Here is a 22819-nt window from a genome sequence, read left to right as displayed (position 1 = left end):
CTCAGACTTCCCACCACACCCTTCTCGGACGCTCCTTTTTCTCTGAGCCTTCTCTCCTTGACACTTCCTTTACTAGTGCCGTCTCCTTGCTCAGCCCACCGGTCTTCTGCCAGCTTGTCTTCATTCAGTCTCCCAGGGCTGCTGGACTTGACGGTAGCTGAGTTCACCTTGATGCCAGGATCCGCTCTCCGGGCCACCTCTTCTGCCTTCAGCTCCTGTCCAGCTCCCCAGCTGCAACACGAAGTCCCATCTGATCACACCTTTGCAGGATGATACACCATGGTGCTTCTCCCCTTACCCGTAGCTGCCTCTCCCCTTACCCGTAGCTGCCCAGGCAGTGGAAATGCGGCCTCGAGGCTTCACTTCCGCCCCTTGCTTCCCAAACGTCTTTGCTTCAGTTGCAAGGATCACACTGTGCTTTCAGGGGTAATGCGCTTTATGACCTTGGCAGTGTGTAGGTATCTGACCTTGGCAGTGTGTAGGTATCTGACCTTGGCAGTGTGTAGGTCTGTGACCTTCGCAGTGTGTAGATGTGTGACCTTGGCAGTGTGTAGGTGCATGACCTTGCAGTGTGTAGATGTATGACCTTGGCAGTGTGTAGGTGCATGACCTTGGCAGTGTGTAGATGTGTGATCTTGGCAGTGTGTAGGTGTACGACCTTGGCAGTGTGTAGGTATATGACCTTGGCAGTGTGTAGGTGCATGACCTTGGCAGTGTGTAGGTGCATGACCTTGGCAGTGTGTAGGTGCATGACCTTGGCAGTGTGTAGATGTATGACCTTGGCAGTGTGTAGGTCTGTGACCTTGGCAGTGTGTAGATGTATGACCTTGGCAGTGTGTAGGTGCATGACGTTGGCAGTGTGTAGGTGCATGACCTTGGCAGTGTGTAGGTCTGTGACCTTGGCAGTGTGTAGGTATATGACCTTGGCAGTGTGTAGGTGCAGTGTAGGTCTGTGACCTTGGCAGTGTGTAGGTGCAGTGTAGGTCTGTGACCTTGGCAGTGTGTAGGTCTGTGACCTTGGCAGTGTGTAGGTCTATGACCTTGGCAGTGTGTAGGTCTGTGACCTTGGCAGTGTGTAGGTCTGTGACCTTGGCAGTGTGTAGGTGTATGATCTTGGCAGTGTGTAGGTGTACGACCTTGGCAGTGTGTAGGTATATGACCTTGGCAGTGTGTAGGTCTGTGTCTTGGCAGTGTGTAGGTGTATGACCTTGGCAGTGTGTAGGTGTATGACCTTGGCAGTGTGTAGGTCTGTGACCTTGGCAGTGTGTAGGTCTGTGACCTTGGCAGTGTGTAGGTGTACGACCTTGGCAGTGTGTAGGTGTACGACCTTGGCAGTTTGTAGGTGCATGACCTTGGCAGTGTGTAGGTTTGTGACCTTGGGCGTGTGTAGGTCTGTGACCTTGGCAGTGTGTAGGTACATGATTTTGGCAGTGTGTAGGTGTACGACCTTGGCAGTGTGTAGGTGTACGACCTTGGCAGTGTGTAGATGTACGACCTTGGCAGTGTGTAGGTGCATGACCTTGGCAGTGTGTAGGTATATCACCTTGGCAGTGTGTAGATGTGTGATCTTGGCAGTGTGTAGGTATATGACCTTGGCAGTGTGTAGGTGTATGACCTTGGCAGTGTGTAGGTGCATGACCTTGGCAGTGTGTAGGTCTTTGACCTTGGCAGTGTGTAGGTGCATGACCTTGGCAGTGTGTAGGTGTACGACCTTGGCAGTGTGTAGTTGTACGACCTTGGCAGTGTGTAGGTGAATGACCTTGGCAGTGTGTAGGTCTGTGATCTTGGCAGTGTTTAGGTCTGTGACCTTGGCAGTGTGTAGGTCTTTGACCTTGGCAGTGTGTAGGTACATGACCTTGGCAGTGTGTAGATGTACGACCTTGGCAGTGTGTAGGTGTACGACCTTGGCAATGTGTAGGTTCATGACCTTGGCAGTGTGTAGCTATGCTTACTTAGGCCTCTTCTGCCACTCTGCTCCTTGTGTTTCTTCAGCTGGCGTGTGAGTCCACTTTCCTTTGCAAGAGTGGCATCCAGAGATGCTATAAAGAAGAGATTTATTTAGCTCGCTGTTCTGGAGTCTGAAGGCCAGAGGGTCTGGCTCAGCCCTGACGTTGACTCCCTACAGTGTCACAGGGTGGTAGACAGCCTCTCGGTGGCAGCACAAGTGAGAGATGAGGTTGCCTGTGAGACAGCAGGGAGTGGGGAGCGGCTGCTCTTGGTCTTTCTGTAAAAATTTCCTCTTGTGAGAACAACTGGGGTCCCCGAGAACGACCTCCCTGTCTCCCAGGGGCACATTCCCAGTAACCGAATCACCTCCCACCTAGCCGGCACCTCTGCACATCACCGCATGAGGCCTCAGAGGACAGACCACACTCGAACCCCGCCACCTGGCACACGCGTGCGCAGACTGGATGGCCGTGAGCAGACGCTGCCTCTTACGCGAAGCTTCCTCTTCCTCACCCTTCCTCTTCCTCACTCTTCCTCTTCTGTGGGGTTCTGCTTTGGAAACCATGGTGCCTTCATGGACATTGGCATCTGATCATTTTTTTGTGAAAAGGCAAACATTTCAGAAGAGGGTAAGGAAGACGCAAGAATTACTCAGGTGGCCTCCACTTGTAGACGCGTCGGTAAATAGATGGCGCAGCCACACATGGATGGAATCCTCCCATGGTGCAGTGCTCTGCCCTTTCCTCCCCGCTCACAGGTATTTCTCATGGCAACAGAAAAAGATGTACACGTCTTTCTTAATGGCTGAACAGTATTCTCTGTTTCATGTCCACTCCTTCACTAGTTGCATGTATATTTAGGCTACTTCCGGTTGCTTGCGTTATTAGAAACAGTGTCATAATGAGTATTTCATTGCATTTTAAAAATTTCTTGACAAATGTCTCTGATCATATTGGATCATGGTTATCTGAGTGCCTGTGCTACCCACCAGATATAGTTCCCTGTGGGCAAACATCCTTATCTCTCCGGGAGGGGGGGACCCTCAGAGTGCCAGTGGGAGCTATATTGCTGGAAGGAAGAAGGAGTGGGTGAATGGTGTATATGTAATTGGGCACACACGTGCTCATACATCATCCCTTACATAGCCAGTTTTTCATCCCACATATCTGCAGTTTTCACTCAACCTCTCATTGGCCTTTCGCTGGACATCTCTTATACATTGTTCATTTCTCTAGTTGTTCCTATCTCTCCTCACAGATATCATTAGCACCGGCATACATTCAACAGGAATTAGAATTCTAAGAATTAGAATATGGGCCGGTGCCGCGGCTCACTAGGCTAATCCTCCACCTGCGGTGCCGGCACCCCGGGTTCTGGTCCCAGTTGAGGCGCTGGATTCTGTCCCAGTTGCTTCTCTTCCAGGCCAGCTCTCTGCTGTGGCCCGGGAGTGAAGTGGAGGATGGCCCAAGTGCTTGGGCCCTGCACCTGTGTGGGAGACCAGGAGAAGCACCTGGCTCCTGGCTTCGGATCAGCGCGGTGCGCCGGCCGCAGCGGCCATTGTGGGGTGAACCAATGGAAAAGGAAGACCTTTCTCTCTGCTCTCTCTCTCACTGTCCACTCTGCCTGTCAAGCAAATAAACAAACAAATAAATAAAAGAGAATTAGAATATGGCCAAACTGCGATTCTCCTATGGATTGCAGTAGTGTCTCGAGTAGATTTTGTCAATTCTAGAGAAAATAAATAAATAAATGCAGATCCCCGATGCTTCTCGGCAGACCCTGAGCAGAGAACGGTTACTGGGACTGTGTGTCAATCGCAGGAGGAACGCACGGGGCATGCGTGTTGCCCACGGGCTGCAGCTGCTGTCTTACAGCTTCTCTGGAGTGCTGTTGGCTGCCGCAGTGGAGGGGGCCTGGAGGTTAACTCTGCAAGACGACTGCGAAGCCACCTTACATCTTGGAGGGAGGAGCGGAAAGCCGCTGGGAATGGCTAGTGCTGCCTGTGTCTTCATTAGAACCCGGGAATGCAGTTTGTTTCTGCCAGGAGCTCCAGCGGCCGGGTAGGTCTTGTGGCGTGTTCCAGTTCAGCAGATTCCCAGCCTGGCTCTGCAGAGGAGAGAGACACAGGCAAGAGCTTACTTGGCTTATGGACAAACACCCGCATCGTCTGGGTCCATCAGGCGATGGAGGCCAACTGGCCCAGACAGTGCGTGTTCAGCTGATGTCAAAGATTTACAAGAGCTTAAGCTATTTTTTTTTTATTTCTTCTTGCTGGACTAGGAGCACTTACTGTTGTTGTCCAATATGCTGCAAATGAGCATAGTTCAAAAACCACAAAGAGAGTGCTGTGGAATTGTGGGCCTGAAAATGGGCTGCTCATTGGGTACGGATTCATCAACAGGCTTTTTGTTGGAGTGCCAACACAGCTTGCTCTGAGCAGAGGAGGGAGTGGGAAAGGTGGCCCTAGCTAGCTTCAGTTGTGCCGACACGCTAACCATGGCTCCCCCATCGTGCTTATATAGAGAGCTCCAGTTAGTCAACAGCTAGTCGCATCCACAAATACTGAATCTGCAGGGGCTGGATACCTGTGTCCTGTGGCGAAATCCAGGCCCCGGGGTGATGGCCTTGGGAGCTGCTTGGGTTACATGGGGTTCGTGTCCATGCAGAAGAGGCCCCGGAGAGACCCCTGATCCCTCGCACCACGTGAGGATGCCCCGGAAAATGGCATCCTTGAACCAGACACCGAGTAGACATGGAATTCACCAGCGCCTTGAGCGTGGACTTCTCCATGCCCAGAACTGTGAGGGACACATGTCCGGGGTGGACGAGCCGCCCTGACCACGGCGCGCTCTCGTAGCAGCTCACAGGTGTGGAGACAAATCCCAGCACCCCGTTTCTCCAGCAATGGATGCAGCTCATCCCCGGCAGAAGAGGTGAGGCTGCCACGTGGGCCCTGGACATCTGGTGTCACTTTCACGTGGCTCTCCGTCCCCTGCGCCCACTGCCTCCGTTCAGGCAGGTGCTTCCCGGGGAGTTCCCAGAGTCGGAAGAATCACCGAAAGTACAGTCACAGCACGTCTGTCTCCTGATGAGAAGCCGTCACGGACTCCCTTTGCCTTGAAGTGGTGCTGCTCGCTGTTCCCTGGAAGACGTGTCAAGTGTCATTCTCATTACCACTCACTCTCCCGCTCTCTCCCCAGTGCGGAAAGTGCGTCTGATTGCAGCCATTCAGGGCAGTGATTGTAGGCTGGCTTTGAGCCTGAGCTTCCATTCATGTGTTGGACTGGAGTTAAGAGGCTGTAACAGAAACATGGTTACAATGGCCGACCCAAGCAGTGGCTTCTTATTTTCAAATATCCCAGAGTGTTGAAGAAGCCGGTGAAGGTGTGGTGTGGCTGCCTAATGGGTTTTTTGGAAGCCCTGGCTCTTTCTGCCCCTGTGGTCACCATAGTTGGCCTGTGACTGATTCTCACGCTGGATCCTCCTCTGAGGCTGTCATATCTGTGAGCAAGGTGGGACAAGATGGGCAAAGAGCAAGACAAAAAGGCATTGCCGGTGACGCTGTCCTCCTTCCTCGGCTGTCCAGAGAGACGCCCTCTGCTACCGTTTCCGTCCCGCTGGCCACAGCTGCAGCCATGGCCACTCCACCTGCGGCAGATCTCCACAGCTGAGCTTTCAGTCTGGGAAAACCCCCGCCCCACCCCCAAACCAGGGCTCTGGGAGTGCGAGGTGGGGACGAAGGCTACTGGGCAGGAAACAGCAGCTGCAGCTGTACGTACAGTATGACAAACACTTGTATTTCACTGGTGGCTGATGGTTCCACGGGAGGTCCCATTACTAACCCAGGAAACCCCCGAGAGGCCGACTGCCTGTTGAGAATGTCTGCCCTGTGGGTGAAGTCCAACCCCTAAACACAGTGTGTGGGGAGGGTCTTACCAGCTTGACCCCAGCCGACACTTCTTTTTTTTTACGATCTATTTATTTGAAGGAGTTCTGGGCATGGGGAAGGGGAAAAGGAGAGGGAGAGAGAGGGTGGGAGGGAGAGAGTGTGTGTTTTCATCACTGGTTCATTCCCCAGATGGCCACAGCAGCCAGCACTATGCCAGGCTGACGCCAGGGGCTGGGAGCTGCATCTGGGTCCCCCTCCTGGGTGGCAGGGGCCCAAACATCTGAGCCGTCTTCTGCTGCTTCTCTCAGGCCAGCAAACAGCAGGAAGTTGGGTTGGAAGTGGAGCAGCCAGGGTACGGACCAGTGCCCATGTGGGACGCTGGCATCGTAGGCAGCGGCTCTACCCGCTACCCCCAGCCTCTTTCTGAATTCATGTCCGGCCACCTCTAGCTCTTTGCTTCCACCACCAAACCTTCTCTTTACTTTTAAAAGCATCGTCATCTTAGAAAATTCTCACCACCTTCTCAGTGCGGCGAGATGGTGCTTACCTGGAAGTCCCAGCTGCCTGCTGACACATCCCGGCCCTGAGAATGTCCTCACCACCGGGGGAGCCATTGTGGGGCTCTGCGTGCAGCCCCAGAGCTCACCTGCCCTTATTGGCTTCTGTGTTGGTCACCACTGACCAATGCCGTGTCCTCCGAGAGAGCAAGAACTGTAACGGCTTCAGCGTCCTCTACTCAGTGCCCCCACCTAGTTCCTGGAATTCCCCCAGGCCCTGGCTCCAGCAAAGACACAACCGAGGGTTGTTCCGACACAGGGCGGCCTGCTCTCGCCGTAGTCACAAAAGCTCGCTGACCTGTGCCTGGGGCCCAGACCTCGGTGGATTAGTGGCTGTCAGCAGACATACAGGAGAGACCTGGAGTAGACTTTGCATTTTCCCTCTTTGTCTTAGCTGGCGACGATAAGAGTGTGATGCTGTCTTTGAAGGTTTATTTTTGCCCCTCCTGTTACGCGTCCGTCAGCTCTGTTACCAGAAGTTACTCAGCATCACCTTTCTTTGTGCCTGATTTCGGACCCAGTGGCTGCCCTTGCAAAAGCTGCTGTTAAGAAGAGGAGAGACCTATTTGATTCACAGTGATCTGGATGATTTGGGAAGAAATTACTGGTTTATTACTTTCAGGTCACTTGGCGGTTGGGATATTTATACTTGGCAAATACTTCATTTGTCATTAGAGTTTAGGAAGAAGAAAGAATTGGGTGAGAATTCAATTGATCACACTGATAGGTCTAAGAGTCAAAGGGATCACACAAACAAGACAAGTGTCTGCTAATACTAACTGATAGAATAAAAAAGGGATAGAACGATCCAACACAAGAAGTGGGATACACAGCAGACTCATAGAATGGCAGACGTCCTAAACAACACTCTGGCCTCAGAATCAGCCCTTAAGGCATTTGGATATGGCTGAAGAGCCCATGGGAGTATTTTAGGCATGGAAAGCCAAGACACTCTGGCAAAAAACAAAACAAAACAAAACAAAAAAAACAAAACCAAACCTAAATGAAAGATCTCTGCAAATGAGATCCCAGTAGAAAGACGGGGCCATCAAAGAAGGAGGTACCTTTCTCTGAAGGGAGGAGAGAACTTCCACTTTGAGAATGACTTTGTCTGAATAAGATCGTAGCCAGTGAACTCAAAAGGCTTCCATAGCCTTGGCAACTCATGACTAGAGCCTAGGGAGATTTCTGATGCTGTAAACAAGAGTGTAAATTGTTAGGTCAACAACAGGAGTCACTGTGTACTTACTCCTCAAGTGGGATCTCTGTCCTTAATGTGTTGTCCAATGTGAATTAATGCTATAACTAGTACTGAAACAGTACTTTACACTTTATGTTCTGTGTGGGTGCAAACTGATGAAATCTTTACTAAATATATACTAAATTGATCTTCTGTATATAAAGATAATTGAAAATGAATCTTGATGGAAATGGAATGGGAGAGGGAGCAGGAGATGGGAAGGGTGTGAGTGGGAGGGAAGCTATAGGGGGGAAAAGCCATTGTAATCCATAAACTGTAATTTGGAAATTTATATTTACTAAATAAAAGTTAAAAAGAATTGGGTGAGAATAAGAAAGGAAAAGAAAGTGGGGAAAAACGAGATTGGCCACGAGGTCAGAGGAGACTGGGGCTCCTGTTCTCATGCCACAGCCCCTTCCCTGAGGATATGCTGTCACTCATCCGTCCATCGGATCGCACGCACTTCCCTCCCGAGCCAGGCTCGGACTGAGCCTTCAGTCAGCCTGCCCTCGCTCCTGGAGGTGTTTTCCCGGCACGCCCTGCGGCTGGGCTGTCCCCGTCTCCCTCTGCAGAGGGAACCCAGGGTAAGGCTGGGCTGTCTCCGACTCCCTCTGCACAGGGAACCCAGGGTAAGGCTGGGTGTCCCCGTCTCCCTCTGCACAGGGAACCCAGGGTAAGGCTGGGTGTCCCCGTCTCCCTCTGCACAGGGAACCCAGGGTAAGGCTGGGTGTCCCCGTCTCCCTCTGCACAGGGAACCCAGGGTAAGGCTGGGTGTCCCCGTCTCCCTCTGCACAGGGAACCCAGGGTAAGGCTGGGCTGTCCCCGTCTCCCTCTGCACAGGGAACCCAGGGTAAGGCTGGGCTGTCCCCGTCTCCCTCTGCACAGGGAACCCAGGGTAAGGCTGGGTGTCCCCAACTCCCTCTGCACAGGGAACCCAGGGTAAGGCAAACCCCAGGATTGAGCTTGCAGCCTCTCACAGGGACTGGGTGCCCGCTGCGTCCGTGCCCGTCCTCGGCCCTGATTGTCCAGGGGGTGGGGGCGCCGGGCGGTCAGAGCTCCCCTCACGGGGACGGAGGAGTGAACTGAATGGCATCCGTGCTCCGACTTCGTGTTTGTGTTGTTCTTGTCGCAGCCGTGTGCGGTCTGCCTTCTGTCCCGTGTTACGCGTGTGGAAAAAGCCTTGGAGAAACTAGTCAGCATGTAGGAGCTCACAGCTGACGCGAAAGAGGATGAGAGCGGTCTCAGACCTGTGGCCGCAGAGTCACACGGAAGGTTCTGGAGAATTACGGGTTTAAAATCCGCTCGCTGGCTTCCCGCCACGGCACTCGTCGCTCACGCTTCTGACGGCAGCCTCCATCTTTTACCCTGGGTCTCGGGTCTCGGGTCTCGGGAGTCTTGCAGAGGGGGCAGGTGCAGAGGAGATGCGCATCACAGATAACAGCCCCACTTGGCTCCTTGTGCCGGGCAGGCGTAACTCTGGAAGTCTATTCAGGCTGGCTCTCCTGTGTCCTTTCTCCCGCAGGACATCGTCCCTACCAGGTGATCACTGCCCGGGTCCACCCAGGGGAGAGCAACGCCAGCTGGGTGATGAAGGGGGCCCTGGAGTTCCTGGTCAGCAGGGCCCCCACTGCGAGGCTGCTGAGGGAGGCCTTCATCTTCAAGATCATCCCCATGCTCAACCCAGACGGCGTCGTCAGCGGCAAGTACGTCAGGCTCCTGGCCGATGCTCTCCTTCGCTGCACAGCTGTGTTGTTCTCGCTGCGTTTTACTGAGTTCCGTGTTTGGCTGTAGTCAGGGCACGAGCCCAGCCCGAGGGGCCTCCGGGGGGCACAGTCTGGTGGGGAGTGGGCGGCGTCAGCTTTCTCAGGGAGTGTGAGTGGAGGCCCAAGGTGGCGGGATCCACGTTCACTCATCTCGTCTCCTCCTCGGAGTTGGAGAGTTCGGCCCTGCCCGTGGTAGCGGTGAATTCCTGTTATCCGGGGATGGACCCTGTCTCTCGTTTCAGAATAAGGAAGACAGAACATGGGATACACAGCAAATATTGAAAACATAATTTCAGAAGCTGCAAATTCAAATTGTATCTTCAATTTAAAGTATCAGTATTGAAGATGTAAAAACATAACTTTAGAAAGTAGAGAAAATAGAGCAGTATTAATAATGTGAAGTAGAAGAGATAGAATGAGAATTATAAAGAAATGCTAATTAGAAGGAGATACTATAAAAAGAAAACAAAAACTTCAAGGAGATAAAATTACAGTGACAAATACGAATGGTTTAAAGTAGGTGGAGCAGTAATTTCTTCAAGAAATGAATTGTTACACAGCTGAGAATAGACTGACTTCAAAGGATCAGCTCAGAATAAAGACAGATAATTAAAAAGGCTAAATCTATAAAGATGATAACGGATAAAGAGAGGAACAGCACAGGTTCCCCGGGCTGAGCGAGGCTGCGCTGTGGAGACAGAATTCACACGTGCAGGGGACACAGGGAGCGGCTGTGGCTTCTGATGGGTCAGGGCCTGGGGCTCGGAGCTCCCGGAGGTCATTGCCCTGGCAAGTGACAGCAGGGACGCTGGGGCAGAGGGCAGGGTCTCTCCTTTGTCCCTCCCGCGACTGCTTCACCCTCACACATGGGAGGCCTGGGGGCCATGTCCTTCACTTGGGGAGCGCCCGGTCAAACCCCTGGCACCAGGGACGCCTCCCAGACTCAGGCTGGACAACCTGGGCTCACAGGCCATCAGCGAGGGGCCCCTCCCCGCCTGAGCAGCCGTGGGATTTACTCCCAAGACTTCCCCACGCTAATGGACAGAAAGCAGCCGAGTCGGCGTCTTGAGGCTTGATCCCACTTGGACATTTTCCCCCCACCCTGGCTGTCTTCTGCGGTCGTCTTTCCTCCCGCTGGGTTGTATGGGTTCGGGGGGGATGGGAACAGCCCTGGCCTTGAGCCCTGCCCCTGCCCCGGCTCTGGCCCGTGCTCTGCCTGCTGGACGAGGAGGGTGATGTGCTCACTGTCCGCCTCTCTGGGAAAGGATCTCACAAGCCCAGGGCAGCTTCCAAGTCTGGAGATGAAGTGCTGCACTTGCTTCCGTTCCAAGGGCTCCTGCCTCCCAAGCAGGGACCCGCTCCAGGTCTTCGGCTTAAGGATTCCTGTGGTCTCAGACCCCGTGTGTCCTCCTGGCCTGGACACACGGTATTTGCAGCTCACAGCTGGCCGCTTCGGGCTCCCAGATGGCAGGCCAGCTCACTCCCAGTGACCCAGCATCCATCATCATTACCGTTATTTATTATGACTCAAATTCCCCTTTTCATTTGTGTGCATCTTTCATCCCGGAGCCTCAGACACCTGGTGACCGCCTGGATCAGGCAGACGCTGCTGGCCTGCAGGGGTTTGGAAGCCAGGATGTTACTATGCTGATAGGAAAATCCGCAGGCTGGAGCGTGTCGTCGTGAGAAAATGAGGCTGCCTTGGATGCTTTGCGTCTCACAGCAGAGGGCCAACGTCTCGGCTCCTGAGCTGTCCTCAGAGCACCCCAGGCACGTGGTTCCCCACGTCAGCTCTGCGATTGCCACCCCCTCAGCGCAGGCCCCTTCTTTGTGAATAAGTATGTGGATTGTGTGTTCCTGAGCTTGGAGCGCTGCCCCGCGAGCTTTGTCCATTTGAGGTGGGGTCTCCTTGGAGGAACCCTGGATACAAATCTGACCCCTCTCATACGTGCTCACCTCCCCCGTGGGAATCCCTTGCCCAGTTTTTGTCCCCTAAATGTTTATGTGGTATTGCTTCCACTGTTCCCATCTTTGCTGATTTTCCCTGGGCATATTCGTATTAACCGGCTGCTTGGAGGTGATAGAGCTGCCCTGTCTGCCTCCTGCCCAGCTGTGGGTGCTCACTGTACGAATCCCAGAGCCTGAACCTGAACGCGGCACTTAACCTTCCAGGCCTTCTCCTTGACACGCAGTACTGGGCCTCCCGGAAGTTCACAGGGATAAGCAGAGGAGTGTCCTTTGGTGGTGCTGATGGAGCCTCCGGGGGCCGTGGGCAGGTTTGGTAACAGTGACCGGGGAGACAAAGCCAGGACTTTGTAGACATAGGTCATGTCTGAACAGGAAAACAAAACACAGAGATGGACAGTTATGAACGTTCACAAGAAACAGTTTGCCACCTTGCTGGCCTGGTGGTGCATCCTGAATTGAGCTGAGTTCCGTGAGATTTGGGGCCGCTGAGAGCGTGGTTCATCAGCTCTCGGGATTCTGTTCGAGTGGGTCACACGGAGCAGGGAGCTCTCGGGGTTCTGTTCGAGTGGGTCACACGGAGCAGGGAGCTCTCGGGGTTCTGTTCGAGTGGGTCACACGGAGCAGGGAGCTCTCGGGGTTCTGTTCGAGTGGGTCACACGGAGCAGGGAGCTCTCGGGGTTCTGTTCGAGTGGGTCACACGGAGCAGGGAGCTCTCGGGGTTCTGTTCGAGTGGGTCACACGGAGCAGGGAGCTCTCGGGGTTCTGTTCGAGTGGGTCACACGGAGCAGGGAGCTCTCGGGGTTCTGTTCGAGTGGGTCACACGGAGCAGGGAGCTCTCGGGGTTCTGTTCGAGTGGGTCACACGGAGCAGGGAGTCACCACCTTGGGTTGCGGTCGAAGTGAAACGGGAGATTGGAGCAGAAAGTGGGAGAAGGCGGGTGACCCCCTCAGCTGCCCAAGAGGTGGACACGATGTGGTGGGACGGGGTGCGGCACATGAAGTCAGTGCCAGGCCCACTGTTTCTTATTTTGGTGGCCGCGACACAGCCTGACATCGTCTGCCTATGGCACACGGAGCCCGGGAGGTTGATTGTGCACATCACAGACTCACCTTCCGTGGGCTGGGAACAAGCAGGGCACAGGCCGTAGGACCTATGTACGTCAGCACGGCGGAAGGGGTGTGGTCACTGTGGGGTAGCAGCCGGGCGTCCCGGAGGAAGACGGTCAAACCACGGCAATCAGGTCGAGGCCCTGATGGTCACGGCAGTCGGGGTGTCTGAGGCTGTGCCGGCTCTTCTCCTGGGGGTGAAGGCTCCCCTCCTCACCAGAAGGGCTCTCGGGGGCTGTATCTCTCCTGGTCAGCGAGGAGCCCACTGCTGTTGCGTATATTGTCTCATGTAATTGTCCCTGTGGCCCTGCAACACGTAATCTTCCGTGGGGTCTCCCAGGAGGAAACTGCAGAGCCAGAACCGGAATTCCTGTCTCTCCTGCACTGCTTTGCTGTGATTTAAGGAAATTAGAACCAAAATCTCTTAAAATGCTCTGGCCGGGAGTGTTCGTGCGCGCTGTGTGTTCTCAGCCCCTCAGTGATGAGGACGTGGAGACGCACGAGGGGAAAGCGTTATCTACGGTCACGTCGCTAGTTCAAGGTGAAATGGCTTGGAGAAACTGTCTTGAGGTGCACACACGGCCACGCCCAAGGTCAATGCCAGCTTGTTAGCAGAGCGGCGCCTTGAGCCCAGTCTGCCCAGCTTCAGCTCCCTGTCCAGTCCAGCCATGGGCTCCTCGCAGGGTGGGCTGGAGCTGCACAGAGTCGAGCCCTGAAGCTGACAGGCTCTGAAGCTTGCTGATCCAGATGTTCGTGTGCAGGGGCCTGGGGGGAGCCAAGGCGCAGCACTCCCAGAGATCTCTTGTTTTGACCCAGGATTCGGCTCCCTGGCACGGGGACCTGGCCGAGCTGGGACCTTGGCGCTCTGCCTGGCCCTGCCAGCCTGCTGCACTAGAGATACCGCCTCCTTGGTTACTGGAGGACTGGCTGCCAGCACCACCAGCTCATGTTGAATGGGTATCGGCCCTGGGCCCTGTGCCACGGCCCCTCTGTGGCGTGTTCTCACTCGGCTGGGTCACAAAGCACTTGGCTCTCCCTCCTTGGGCTCACATCCCCATGGGCTGGGCCATGCCTCTTCCGTCTCGTTTTGGCCTCAGCTCTATTTTGAACATCTCTTCATTATAAAATCACACGTAGCAGCGGCTTGTAGACGTGTGGATCCATTGCAAGTACATACACAGAGGTCTGATTAACAAGCATATCATTTAAAAATTTGTGCAGAAATGGAAGCTACTTTGGGGACCCCCAGCAGACTGGTGAGCCATTCGATCTCAGGATCTCAGCTGCTGCTTCCTGCCTCCCGTCTCCCAGGGGTCCTCAGGTAGCCTAGGAGAGCGCGAGGCTGCGTCTGCAGATGGCGGCCTGAGTGTGCTTGCAGTGTGCCCTGCGATTCTGGGGAAGAGAGCTGGGAGGTGAGAGGATCTTCTAAGCCTCACATGGGGCTCTGTGGTCTAACTGTAGTGTCCTGTCCGGTCACAGAGGGAAAGCAGCGTCTGTCGCGTGGAGGCCATTAGAAGAGGCCGTCCCTGACCGGCCACTTGACCATGAAGACCGCCGTGCAGTAATGGTCTCAGATGTCCTCTGGGTGGTTGTCTGTGCCATCTCCTTGACACTCGAGCTGAGTGCCACGAAGCCTCCGTCTTGTCTCAGCGGCACCATTAGGATTTAAGGAACTGTGGCTTGGTTAATGTTGGGAAGGGGGAGGCAGCGACTCTGCATAGTGAGACGCCCCAGGAAACAGTGAATAATGAGGCTAACAGCTGATCTCTTCCAAGAATTGCATGCGGCAAAATTGAGGCATTAAAGGAGTTAAAATAGCTCTAGTGTTTTCTCTGCCTTTTTTAAAAAACATTTATTTATTTATTTGGAAGTCAGTTACGCAGAGAAAAAGAGATCAAGAGCTTCTATCTGCTGATTCACACCCCAAGATGGCTGGCACGGCCAGGCCAAAGCCAGGAACTTCTTCCAGATCCGCACATGGGTGTGGGGCCCCAAGGACCTGGGCCATCCTCTGCTGCTTTCCCAGGTGCACTGATAGGGAGCTGGATCGGAAGTGGAGCAGCCGGGACTTGAACTGGCCCCCATGTGCGATGCCAGCACTGCAGATGGTGGCCCCAGCTTCAGTGTTTTCTAAGGACAGCAAATGACAGAGCCAGGATACTGGGGTTTTGAAGACAACAGCTGAGGTGGGAATCGGTTCACACCCCTTGGGTAGTAGAATCCGGAAGTTCAGGAGGCAAAGCTATGGAAGGTGAGAGACAGAACCACAGGGCAGCTGCCAGCTGTGGGAGGGGCAGTGCACTACAAGGAGGGGTCTTCCCAGAACCAGGGCTCCATGAGGCTGGGTTTGGAGCTCTGGGGTGAGGACTGGACCTGGCTGGGCATCAGTGGACCAGGGGACACTGGAGGGTGCAGGTGTCTCTGTGGTCCTTGCTGCCACTGGCCCCTTGGAGGGAGTGCAGAGTGAAGGCGGGGCTGCACCCCCTGCAGCCTCCAGCCACGTTCCCTGGAACTGGGCCCAGGACGGGGGTCTCTCTCTGCTTCTCTCGGCCTTCCTGTCTTTTCCTCGTGCCTCTCGCTGGCGGAGCCTTCTTGGAATCCAAGGGGCAGGGGGTTCTGCCCACTGCAGTTTGCGATTTGGACAGCAGGAGAAAACGAGCGGAAAACACGCACTTCCTGGGTGCCCAGCACACACCAGCGTGGTGCTCGCCCCGGCTGTGCGAGTCGCTTTTGGAAAACAGCGTGGTCGTATTGTTTCCCGTGGGCAAAGGATGCATCCTTACCCTGGGACACTCCGTACGCACGGGGGCAAGACGCTGCTGAGGGGCACCCAGCTCCAGGGGCGCTGCGGGGGTGGTTCCGAGGGCTGCGTTCACACGCTTGTGCCCGCTGCACAGTGCAGCTGCAGGAGGCTGCCCCCCAGATGTTCAGCAAGTCGGAGAAAACCCTCCGGTCTCTTGTCTGCAAACTGACTGCTTCAGGTACACCCGCTGCTTCTTCGGGTGTATTTCTAGAACCACGCCTGCTTTAATTCGCAAGATAATACGTTTTAGGGTATAATTTATAAACTCACAACATCTTCCTAGGGCAAAAGATACAAATGATAATATTAGGTTTTAATATAACGATCTCATGTTACTGATGGGCCATAATAATTTAAACAACTCTCCCATATTATAAACAATAGACAGTTATTCTTGGTGAATTTCTCTGCTAATTTCCTTGAGATAAGTTTTCAAAAGCAGTCATTGACCCAAATGTTGGTGAATTTATATTTGATGCAGGTCATGGCCAGGTTAATCTCTTTGGAAAAGGGCCAGCTTGGGGCAGGTGTTGTCCTGGTGATGGGAGGCTGCCCTGGATGCCTGCGTCCCGTCGTAGCGCGCAGGCCTGGCTTTGTCTCCAACTCCCACTTCCTGCAGATGCCCCCCTGGGAGGCAGCGGGTGATGGCTCAAGGACTCGGGTCCTTGACACCCACGTGGGAGACCTGGATTGAGTCCTGGCTCCGGGCTGTGGTCTGATACAGGAAGTTAGGGGAGTGAACCACCGGGTAGGAGCGAGCTCTTTTCCCTTTCCCAAAAATAAATAAATAGATAAATAAAATTTAAAAAAAGAAAAGTCAGAGATTTAAATTCCTACCGGTAGTGGGTACAAGCTCTGGGTCCTCACGCCATTATTACCACTGTGCATCATCAACCTTTTGATTTTTTGTCAATCTGGTAGGCTAAACATATAATTTTGTATCTGACTTCTAATTGTTACAGCTGGTTGAAAAGGAAGACATTTTACTCCTGCTTTGCAGACTTAACAACACGAGGCAAACGGAGACTGAGGGACACACTCCAGGACACACCGCCCCATGACTGAGGGGCAGGGGTTCCATGCTGGGCACCGGTGACCAAACCCGGCTCTTCCCTGGGCTGTCAGCCTCTGCGTTCCCACTTCCAGGCAGTCCTCCTGGCCTCGCCCTGCATGTGTCTAGCATAGCCTTGGGAAGTGGTGGTGCCTGGTGTGAGTGCCCTCAGGGCTAACCCTGGGTGCACCTGGCCTTTCTGAAGGTGAGGCCATTTGAAACCCGCACAGTAGGATATGGGCACCTAAGTACTAGGTTGGGGCACCCAGCAGCCATGTCCTGCTACAGGTGAGCATCTGCCACATTGGAGTCTCAGTTTTGCTGAGCTGTGGGCGTCGTCCTCACCAACGCTGTTTCCTCCTCTCAGCTGTCACTGGTGGTCCTCAGGGAACACCTGGGACGCAGCCCGGAGCTGGGGCCTGTTAGTCACACGGCCAGGGTTTGGTAACCACGCCGGTGAGACTCGTGGTCCACGGCTCCTGGATCAGGTGCGAATGGTTCCCTCGTCTGTAGATCTGGTGTTCAGTTGGCTTCTGGAGCTCCATGTGGGGGGTGTAGCAAGGGCAGAGACCAGCAGCCAGCTGCAGTGGGGCAGGACAGGAGGCCACCTGGCAAGGCACTGTGCCCCCCGGTGAAAGCTTGGGTGATGGCCGGCGGCGGGGCCGTATGAGAGCGCTTGGCCTGCTCTGTGGCCTCTGCAAAGATGCGGCACTGGCTGCATCACTTCTTCAGGGATGGTGCTGACGGCTGACCTCGGCACAGTGCTTCCGTGCAAACTCTCGTTCCTGATGTCTCCTTCCAGAGCGAGCGGGGGCAGCGCAGACCTGCTCTGAGCCAGGCCCTGTGGAAAGTTTGCTGTCCTCAGACCACAGCCTCTTAGCGGAGGGCGCTCAGGTGCCCAGCGTCAGTGCCTTCTGCCCTGAGCTGACAAAGGCACCTGTGCAGACATGGGCCTCGCGGTGGCTTTCACTGTTTCAAACCCTGCGGAATGGAGCAGAGTCAACACTGGGTGGAAATTTGCACTTTACTTGATTTTAGGAAAATCCAGGACTTTTTTGGATGCATAGCAGAGGCTGCATGTTTGGATGAAAATGTCAGACAAGGGACTGGCGCTGTGGCTTAGCAGGTAAAGCTGCTGCCTGGGATAGGACCCACCTGTCTGGGTCCTGGCTGCTCCACGTCCAATCCAGTTCTCTGTTAATGTCCTGGGAAAGCAGCAGAAGGTGGTACTTGGGCCCCTGCCACTCATGTAGGAGACCCAGATGAAGCTCCCTGCTCCTGGCTTCAGCCTGGCCCAGCGCTGGCAGTTGTGGCCATCTGGGGAGTGAACCAGCAGATGGAATCAATCTCTCTCTCTCTCTCTCTCTCTCTCTCTCTCTCTCTCAAATAAATTAACTGAAGAGAGAAGAGAGGCGGGGCTGTGGTTCTGCCCTGTGTGGGGGGCTCTGTGAGGAGTGGGCTCAGGGTCGTCAGTCTCCGCCCTTTGCTCCCACATGACGATGAGAAAAGACGTGTGACCGAGGCGCTGTGGCTCTGTCCCCCGCCTCCTGGCCCTGCTCAGCCACCCAGGAGGCTGCAGCGCCCTCCCGGACAGCTGGACGGCGGCAGGAGAGTTCTTGTCTCGCGGCTTTTGTTCACAGGTTCCTGTGTGAAGGACGGACGTGTATTTAATCTAAAAGTGCTGAGCTGTGTGCTGCCTTGAGCTCTTTCCTTGTGAGTTCTCAGAGCCTGGCTGGGAGTCGCAGGACATTGCAAGACCCTCCCAGTGGAAGGCGCTGGAGAGGCCGCGAAGGGGCAGTGGGCTGTGCCCGTACCTCACTGCTGGGCCCAGGCCACAGCAGTCGTGTGGGCTCCATGAGCGGTCGGCGTCCGGGTTCTGGAGGATGCACAGTGCGCTCCACCTTGCTGAGCCTGGCCGTGGAGATGGAAATGGAAATCAGTTGCCTGGGAATGGGGGCGGCGCCGCTGCTCAGCCCTGTGTGCCAGTGAAGGGTGCAGGGTGCGGGGCTCCCCACGCCTCTCCCCCCCCGCCTGCACCCAGAACCAAGTCGGGACCTGAGGACGCCGTTGGCTTCTCTGACATTGTGGCTCCGAAAAAATATTACTATTTATTATTCCCAAATTTAGGGTTATTAATTATATCAGCATAAACCTAATTTATGCCATCATAAACAGCGATAATAAATGCTGCCGAATGCTAATCCCCAGCTCTCGCCAACTGTGCCTGGAGTTGATGGGTCCCCTCACTTCCCAGAAGCAGTAAATCAAAAACGAGTCCACGCTGCGGAGCCATTGATCACGCGGCCGCGGCTCCGGGAAAACGCGCTGGCTTTGTTAAAGGCTCCGCTCCTCGTTGGCCGGATGACTGCGTGCTGCTCGGGCGCCTGCTGGCGACGCTCCTTCCCTGCCCTCCTCCCACCCATGGAGGGGAAGCCATGGGGCCAGGGAGGCGGGGCTGGAGGGGTGGGGCAGAGCCCCTGCTCTCAGAGTGCCCAGATGTCCCTCTTGGGCGCCCGTGTCCCCACACTCTGAAGCTGCACTTGGAAGTCTTTCTACAGCGAAGCCTGGGTGCAGAGTGGATTTGCTAGTCCTCAGTTTCCCTCACGGCCATCCCGCATTCCGTGATGTTCCGTACGTGGCTCCCTGAGGCAGGTGCCTGCAGCTGGGGAGCGGGGAGTGGCCCCGGGGGACAGGGGCTCTGCTTGCTCCTGTGTTTTCAACTCATTAAGAGCGCCTGGACCCTTACCGCTGTGTCTTGCCTGATCGCCATTAGCATCACCGTCAATGCTCGAAGTTCAAAGCTGAGCACTGAGCCGGGCGTGGATGCCTGCGTGTCCATGGCTGGCCCTCACTGCTGTGCACGGCCAAGCGGAGCTGTGGAAATGGTCGCTTTCTTGCTTCCCATGTGTGGTGTCTCAGAGAGGTCCCGGGATGAGCCCCGAGTGATAGGATTCCACAGAGGAAGGCGTCTGAGTAGAATCTTGGTAAAGCTTTGGTCGTCCTTGTGGTTGGCCGTGATGGAGTGGGTCCAGGCCTGCACGAATTGCAGCAGGCGAGGGCGCCTACAACGTGGGCTACAGCAAGCGCCCTTTTCCTTTAAACAGATGCGGTTGGTCCATTGGCGTGGACAGAACGATGCGGCTCCTCTCCCTTAGCAACTGGTGACTGTGGGCCCAGCCAGCCTCCCTTGGGGCTGTTGAGGGAGCCTGTGCCAGTGCAGCCTGTGCCAAGCCCAGGTCCCTTCTCTATTGCACCCCAGCCTTGGGATCCAGGGAAATGCACCCAGTGGGAGCAGAGAGAATCTCTCTTCCAAGGCAGGCCAGAGGGCACTGCCCCACCCAGGGCCTGTTGCTCTGTGGTTCTGGAGCCTTCTGCCCACCAGGTAAGAACTACGAGCAGGATCTGTAACAGTTGGTGACGCAGGTCCCCTCCCTGTCCTGGCCTCCGGTGGCCTCTGCCTTGGTCACTTACCTCTGAGCTGCCCTAGCCCTTGTGAATTGGTGGCCCGGTTGCCCCATGGCCCTGCTACCTTCTTGCAAATGGGCCTCCATACATCTTACTCCGCAGGAAGTGCTGTCTCCTCCATGTACGGCTCCTCCCTGCTCCCCGCCCTTCCCCCTGGCCCAATAACGGCCAAGGAGATAAATAAGAAACATAACTCTTCTTGGCTATTATGTTTTTTGTTACTCTGCACGGTCATATATACATAACAGGGAAACAAATCTTATTGCTGAAGTCATTACAATAAATAAAAAGTAAGGGAGCAGAGCTCAGGGAAGGGGCGTTGCCAGAGCAGAGACTGATCTGCCGGCCCTGCGGACGCTCTGCCTGGAGACGCAGCCTCCTAGGACAGCGGCTGCTCTCGGAACACGCCCGGGTCTGTGAAGGGGAGACACCACAGAGATTCGCGGAGGGAGCAGTCCTGTGCCCGCCGGGGACAGGCACGGAGCCGAGTCACCTTGTCGCCAGAGCTCAGCCCACTGCCCTCTCACTGTCCTCAGACCTCCCCTTGGCCCCGTCGTCTGTGGGGCTCCGAGCGGAGGCCACGGTGCCTGCCTCGGCGGGACACACGGTGCTCACTGGCCCCAGGGTGAAGGGCCTTTCTCTCCGGCCAGTCTGACTTTGCCCACAGCGGTCAGCATCCAGTTGTCCTCTGGCCTGCAGTGGAAATGAGAGCAGTTATTTTTGCTCATCGACCGAGGCCATTCTCCATGCATGAGAGCCGTCTGTCTTTCCCAGGCTTTCCTGTTGGAGCCGTCTCCCTCCTGGGTGCTGAGCTGTGTGTTCTGTGTTGAGCCCCAGCCCCCAGTGTGGTGCCACAGTGTGGCTTCCTTCCCGTCCCGGTGTGGATGGCAGGCCAGGCCCAGTGGCCTCGCCACACCTCTGAGCGTCACCCTTCAGCCTGGTTCCTGCAGCCTCAAACCCACCGATAAACCCATCACGTGGCCACGCTCTCCTGAGTTGCTGTCGGAGCTTGGTCTCGGGCACCAATCCGGGACAGGCAGAGTTCAGACAAAGATGCCGCCGCCCTCCCGTCACCGCCATCTCTGCTGGCACCACCATCCATGACGAGAGAATGGCTGCCATTCATCGAGCACTTACTACACGCTTCCCGGCACTGGGCTCTCACCCCAGTGGCCGCACCCACAGCCACCCTCTGCCAGCGTTCGTGTCATCCTGCCGTTACTCATGAGAAAGCTGGGGCTAGGTAACGGCCTGGGGTAGAGAGGAAGCTGACCGCGGCTGGCTGCTGTGTGTGCGCGATTCCTGCCTGCTCACCAGTGTTTGCCTGTGAAATCCGGAGTTGTAGAGTCCTGTGACGTCACTGTGGAAGGGCAGCTGTGTATCCACGATCCCAGCCTCACTCCAGCGTTCTAGAAGAGAACCCAGATGCCCTAACGGTGTAGTGGATTCTTAAAATTCTGAGCTCCCACAGCATGAGAAGTAAATTTGAAGTCTAGGTCTGAGGGTCTCCCCCACTCCCTGGTGGCCGTGGCGAGACGAACGTGTTTGTGGCCTTTGCAGACACTGAAGTGGGGACTTCTGCGTAGTTTTGTGACACAGAGGCTTGGGAGGAAGACGGGGAGCACACGAGCTTGGACACAAGTGGTCACATGAAGGAGGGGCGTGCAGGAGGCCCCTGACCGCTGGCAGAACAAAGACGTCTCTAGGCCAGCGTTTCGCAGACGTAGGCAGGCTGTGGGTGGGTGCTGACAGATGTCTCGCGTTAGACAGCGCTGTGGTTGGAAAAGTGCAGCCTGGTTTTGGGAAGGGGTTCTCACTGCAGAACTTGTTAGTGCTGTTGGAATGTGAGCGATCCTGGGCCCCCGCGTGAGATGTCAGTAGCACTGTCTGAGCTGGCTCGAACGGGGCCGCCTGGGTGGATGCGCTCCTGGGTCTGGGAGCACAGGTATCTCTTCGGCCGAGGGATTTCATCTCCTTTGGCTATTAACCCAGTCGTCGGATTCCTGGGTCCTATGGTAACTCCTAGTTTTTCCAGGAGCCGCCATACTGTTTCCATGGTGCCTGTGGTAATGCACTTTCCCACCGACAGTGTGTGAGCGTTGCCTCGGTTCTGCATGCTCACCGGCATTTGTTGCCTTTGTCTTTTGGTAAGAGCCGCGCTGCCTAGAGGGAGGTGAAACCTCGTGGCGGTTTTGATTTGTGTCTCCCCAATGATTCGTGACATTGAGCATCGTTTCTGTGTACTTGATTGTCAGTCTGAATGTCTCCCTTTGAGAAACGCCTGGTCAAATCTGTCCATTTGTTGTTGTTGTTGTTATTTTGCTGTTGAGTTTGAGTTCCTTACGTATTCTGGTTCTAGACCTCCTTTCAGGTATAATCTGCAACTATTTTCTCCCGTGCTGTAGACCGTGTGTTCACTCTGCTGATTGTTCCGTTTGTTGTGCAGAAGCGCTTTAGTTTGATGAAATCCCATTTGTGTATTATTTTGCTTTTGTTTCCTGTGCTTTGTTGGATCTGATCCCAAAAGCTCTTTCCCATTCCAATATCCTGAAGTGTTTCCACTGTGTTTCCTTCTGGGAGTTTCAGCGTTTCAAATCTTACATTCAGGTTTTTAATCCGTTTTGAGAGATAATGGTCAGGTTTGATTCTGCATGTGAATAGTTGAAATTGAATGGCGCTGTTCTTTTTCCAGTGCATGTTCTTGGCACATTCATTTGAGATCATATGGCTACAGATGTATAGGTTGCTTATAAGGGCTCTATCAAAATATCAGTGACGTTCTGCACTGAACTGGAAAACACTCAAATTTGTATGGACAGCTACGGACCACCCTGAATAGCCAAAGGGGTCACGAGAGAAAGCAGCAAAGGAGGAGTCACTTGGCCACCTGACTACAATCTAGCCCAAGCCTACAGGAAGGGAAGCAGCATGGTGAGGCATACAGTAGATCCACAGACCAACGGGACCGAGCAGCACTTCTGAACAGGCCCCTGTGAATCCAGAGTTTTTTGCAGTGTGCCTGGTAGCACT

General features: G+C 54.8%; 1 protein-coding gene across 1 annotated transcript in view; it reads left to right on the top strand.

Annotated features, from left to right (window-relative positions):
- Window positions 1-22819, top strand: part of AGBL1 (AGBL carboxypeptidase 1) — a 599820-nt gene that overhangs the window by 198067 nt on the left and 378934 nt on the right. The window contains exon 18 of the mRNA XM_062204897.1: window positions 9156-9336. Coding sequence (XP_062060881.1) covers window positions 9156-9336 — 181 coding nt within the window. The remainder of the gene's footprint in view (window positions 1-9155; window positions 9337-22819) is intronic.

Source organism: Lepus europaeus, chromosome 11 (genome assembly GCF_033115175.1).
Source record: "Lepus europaeus isolate LE1 chromosome 11, mLepTim1.pri, whole genome shotgun sequence".
Taxonomy (NCBI): Eukaryota; Metazoa; Chordata; class Mammalia; order Lagomorpha; family Leporidae; genus Lepus; species Lepus europaeus.
The sequence above is the reverse complement of the archived record's forward strand: the minus strand, read 5'-3'. Positions and strand labels throughout refer to the sequence as shown.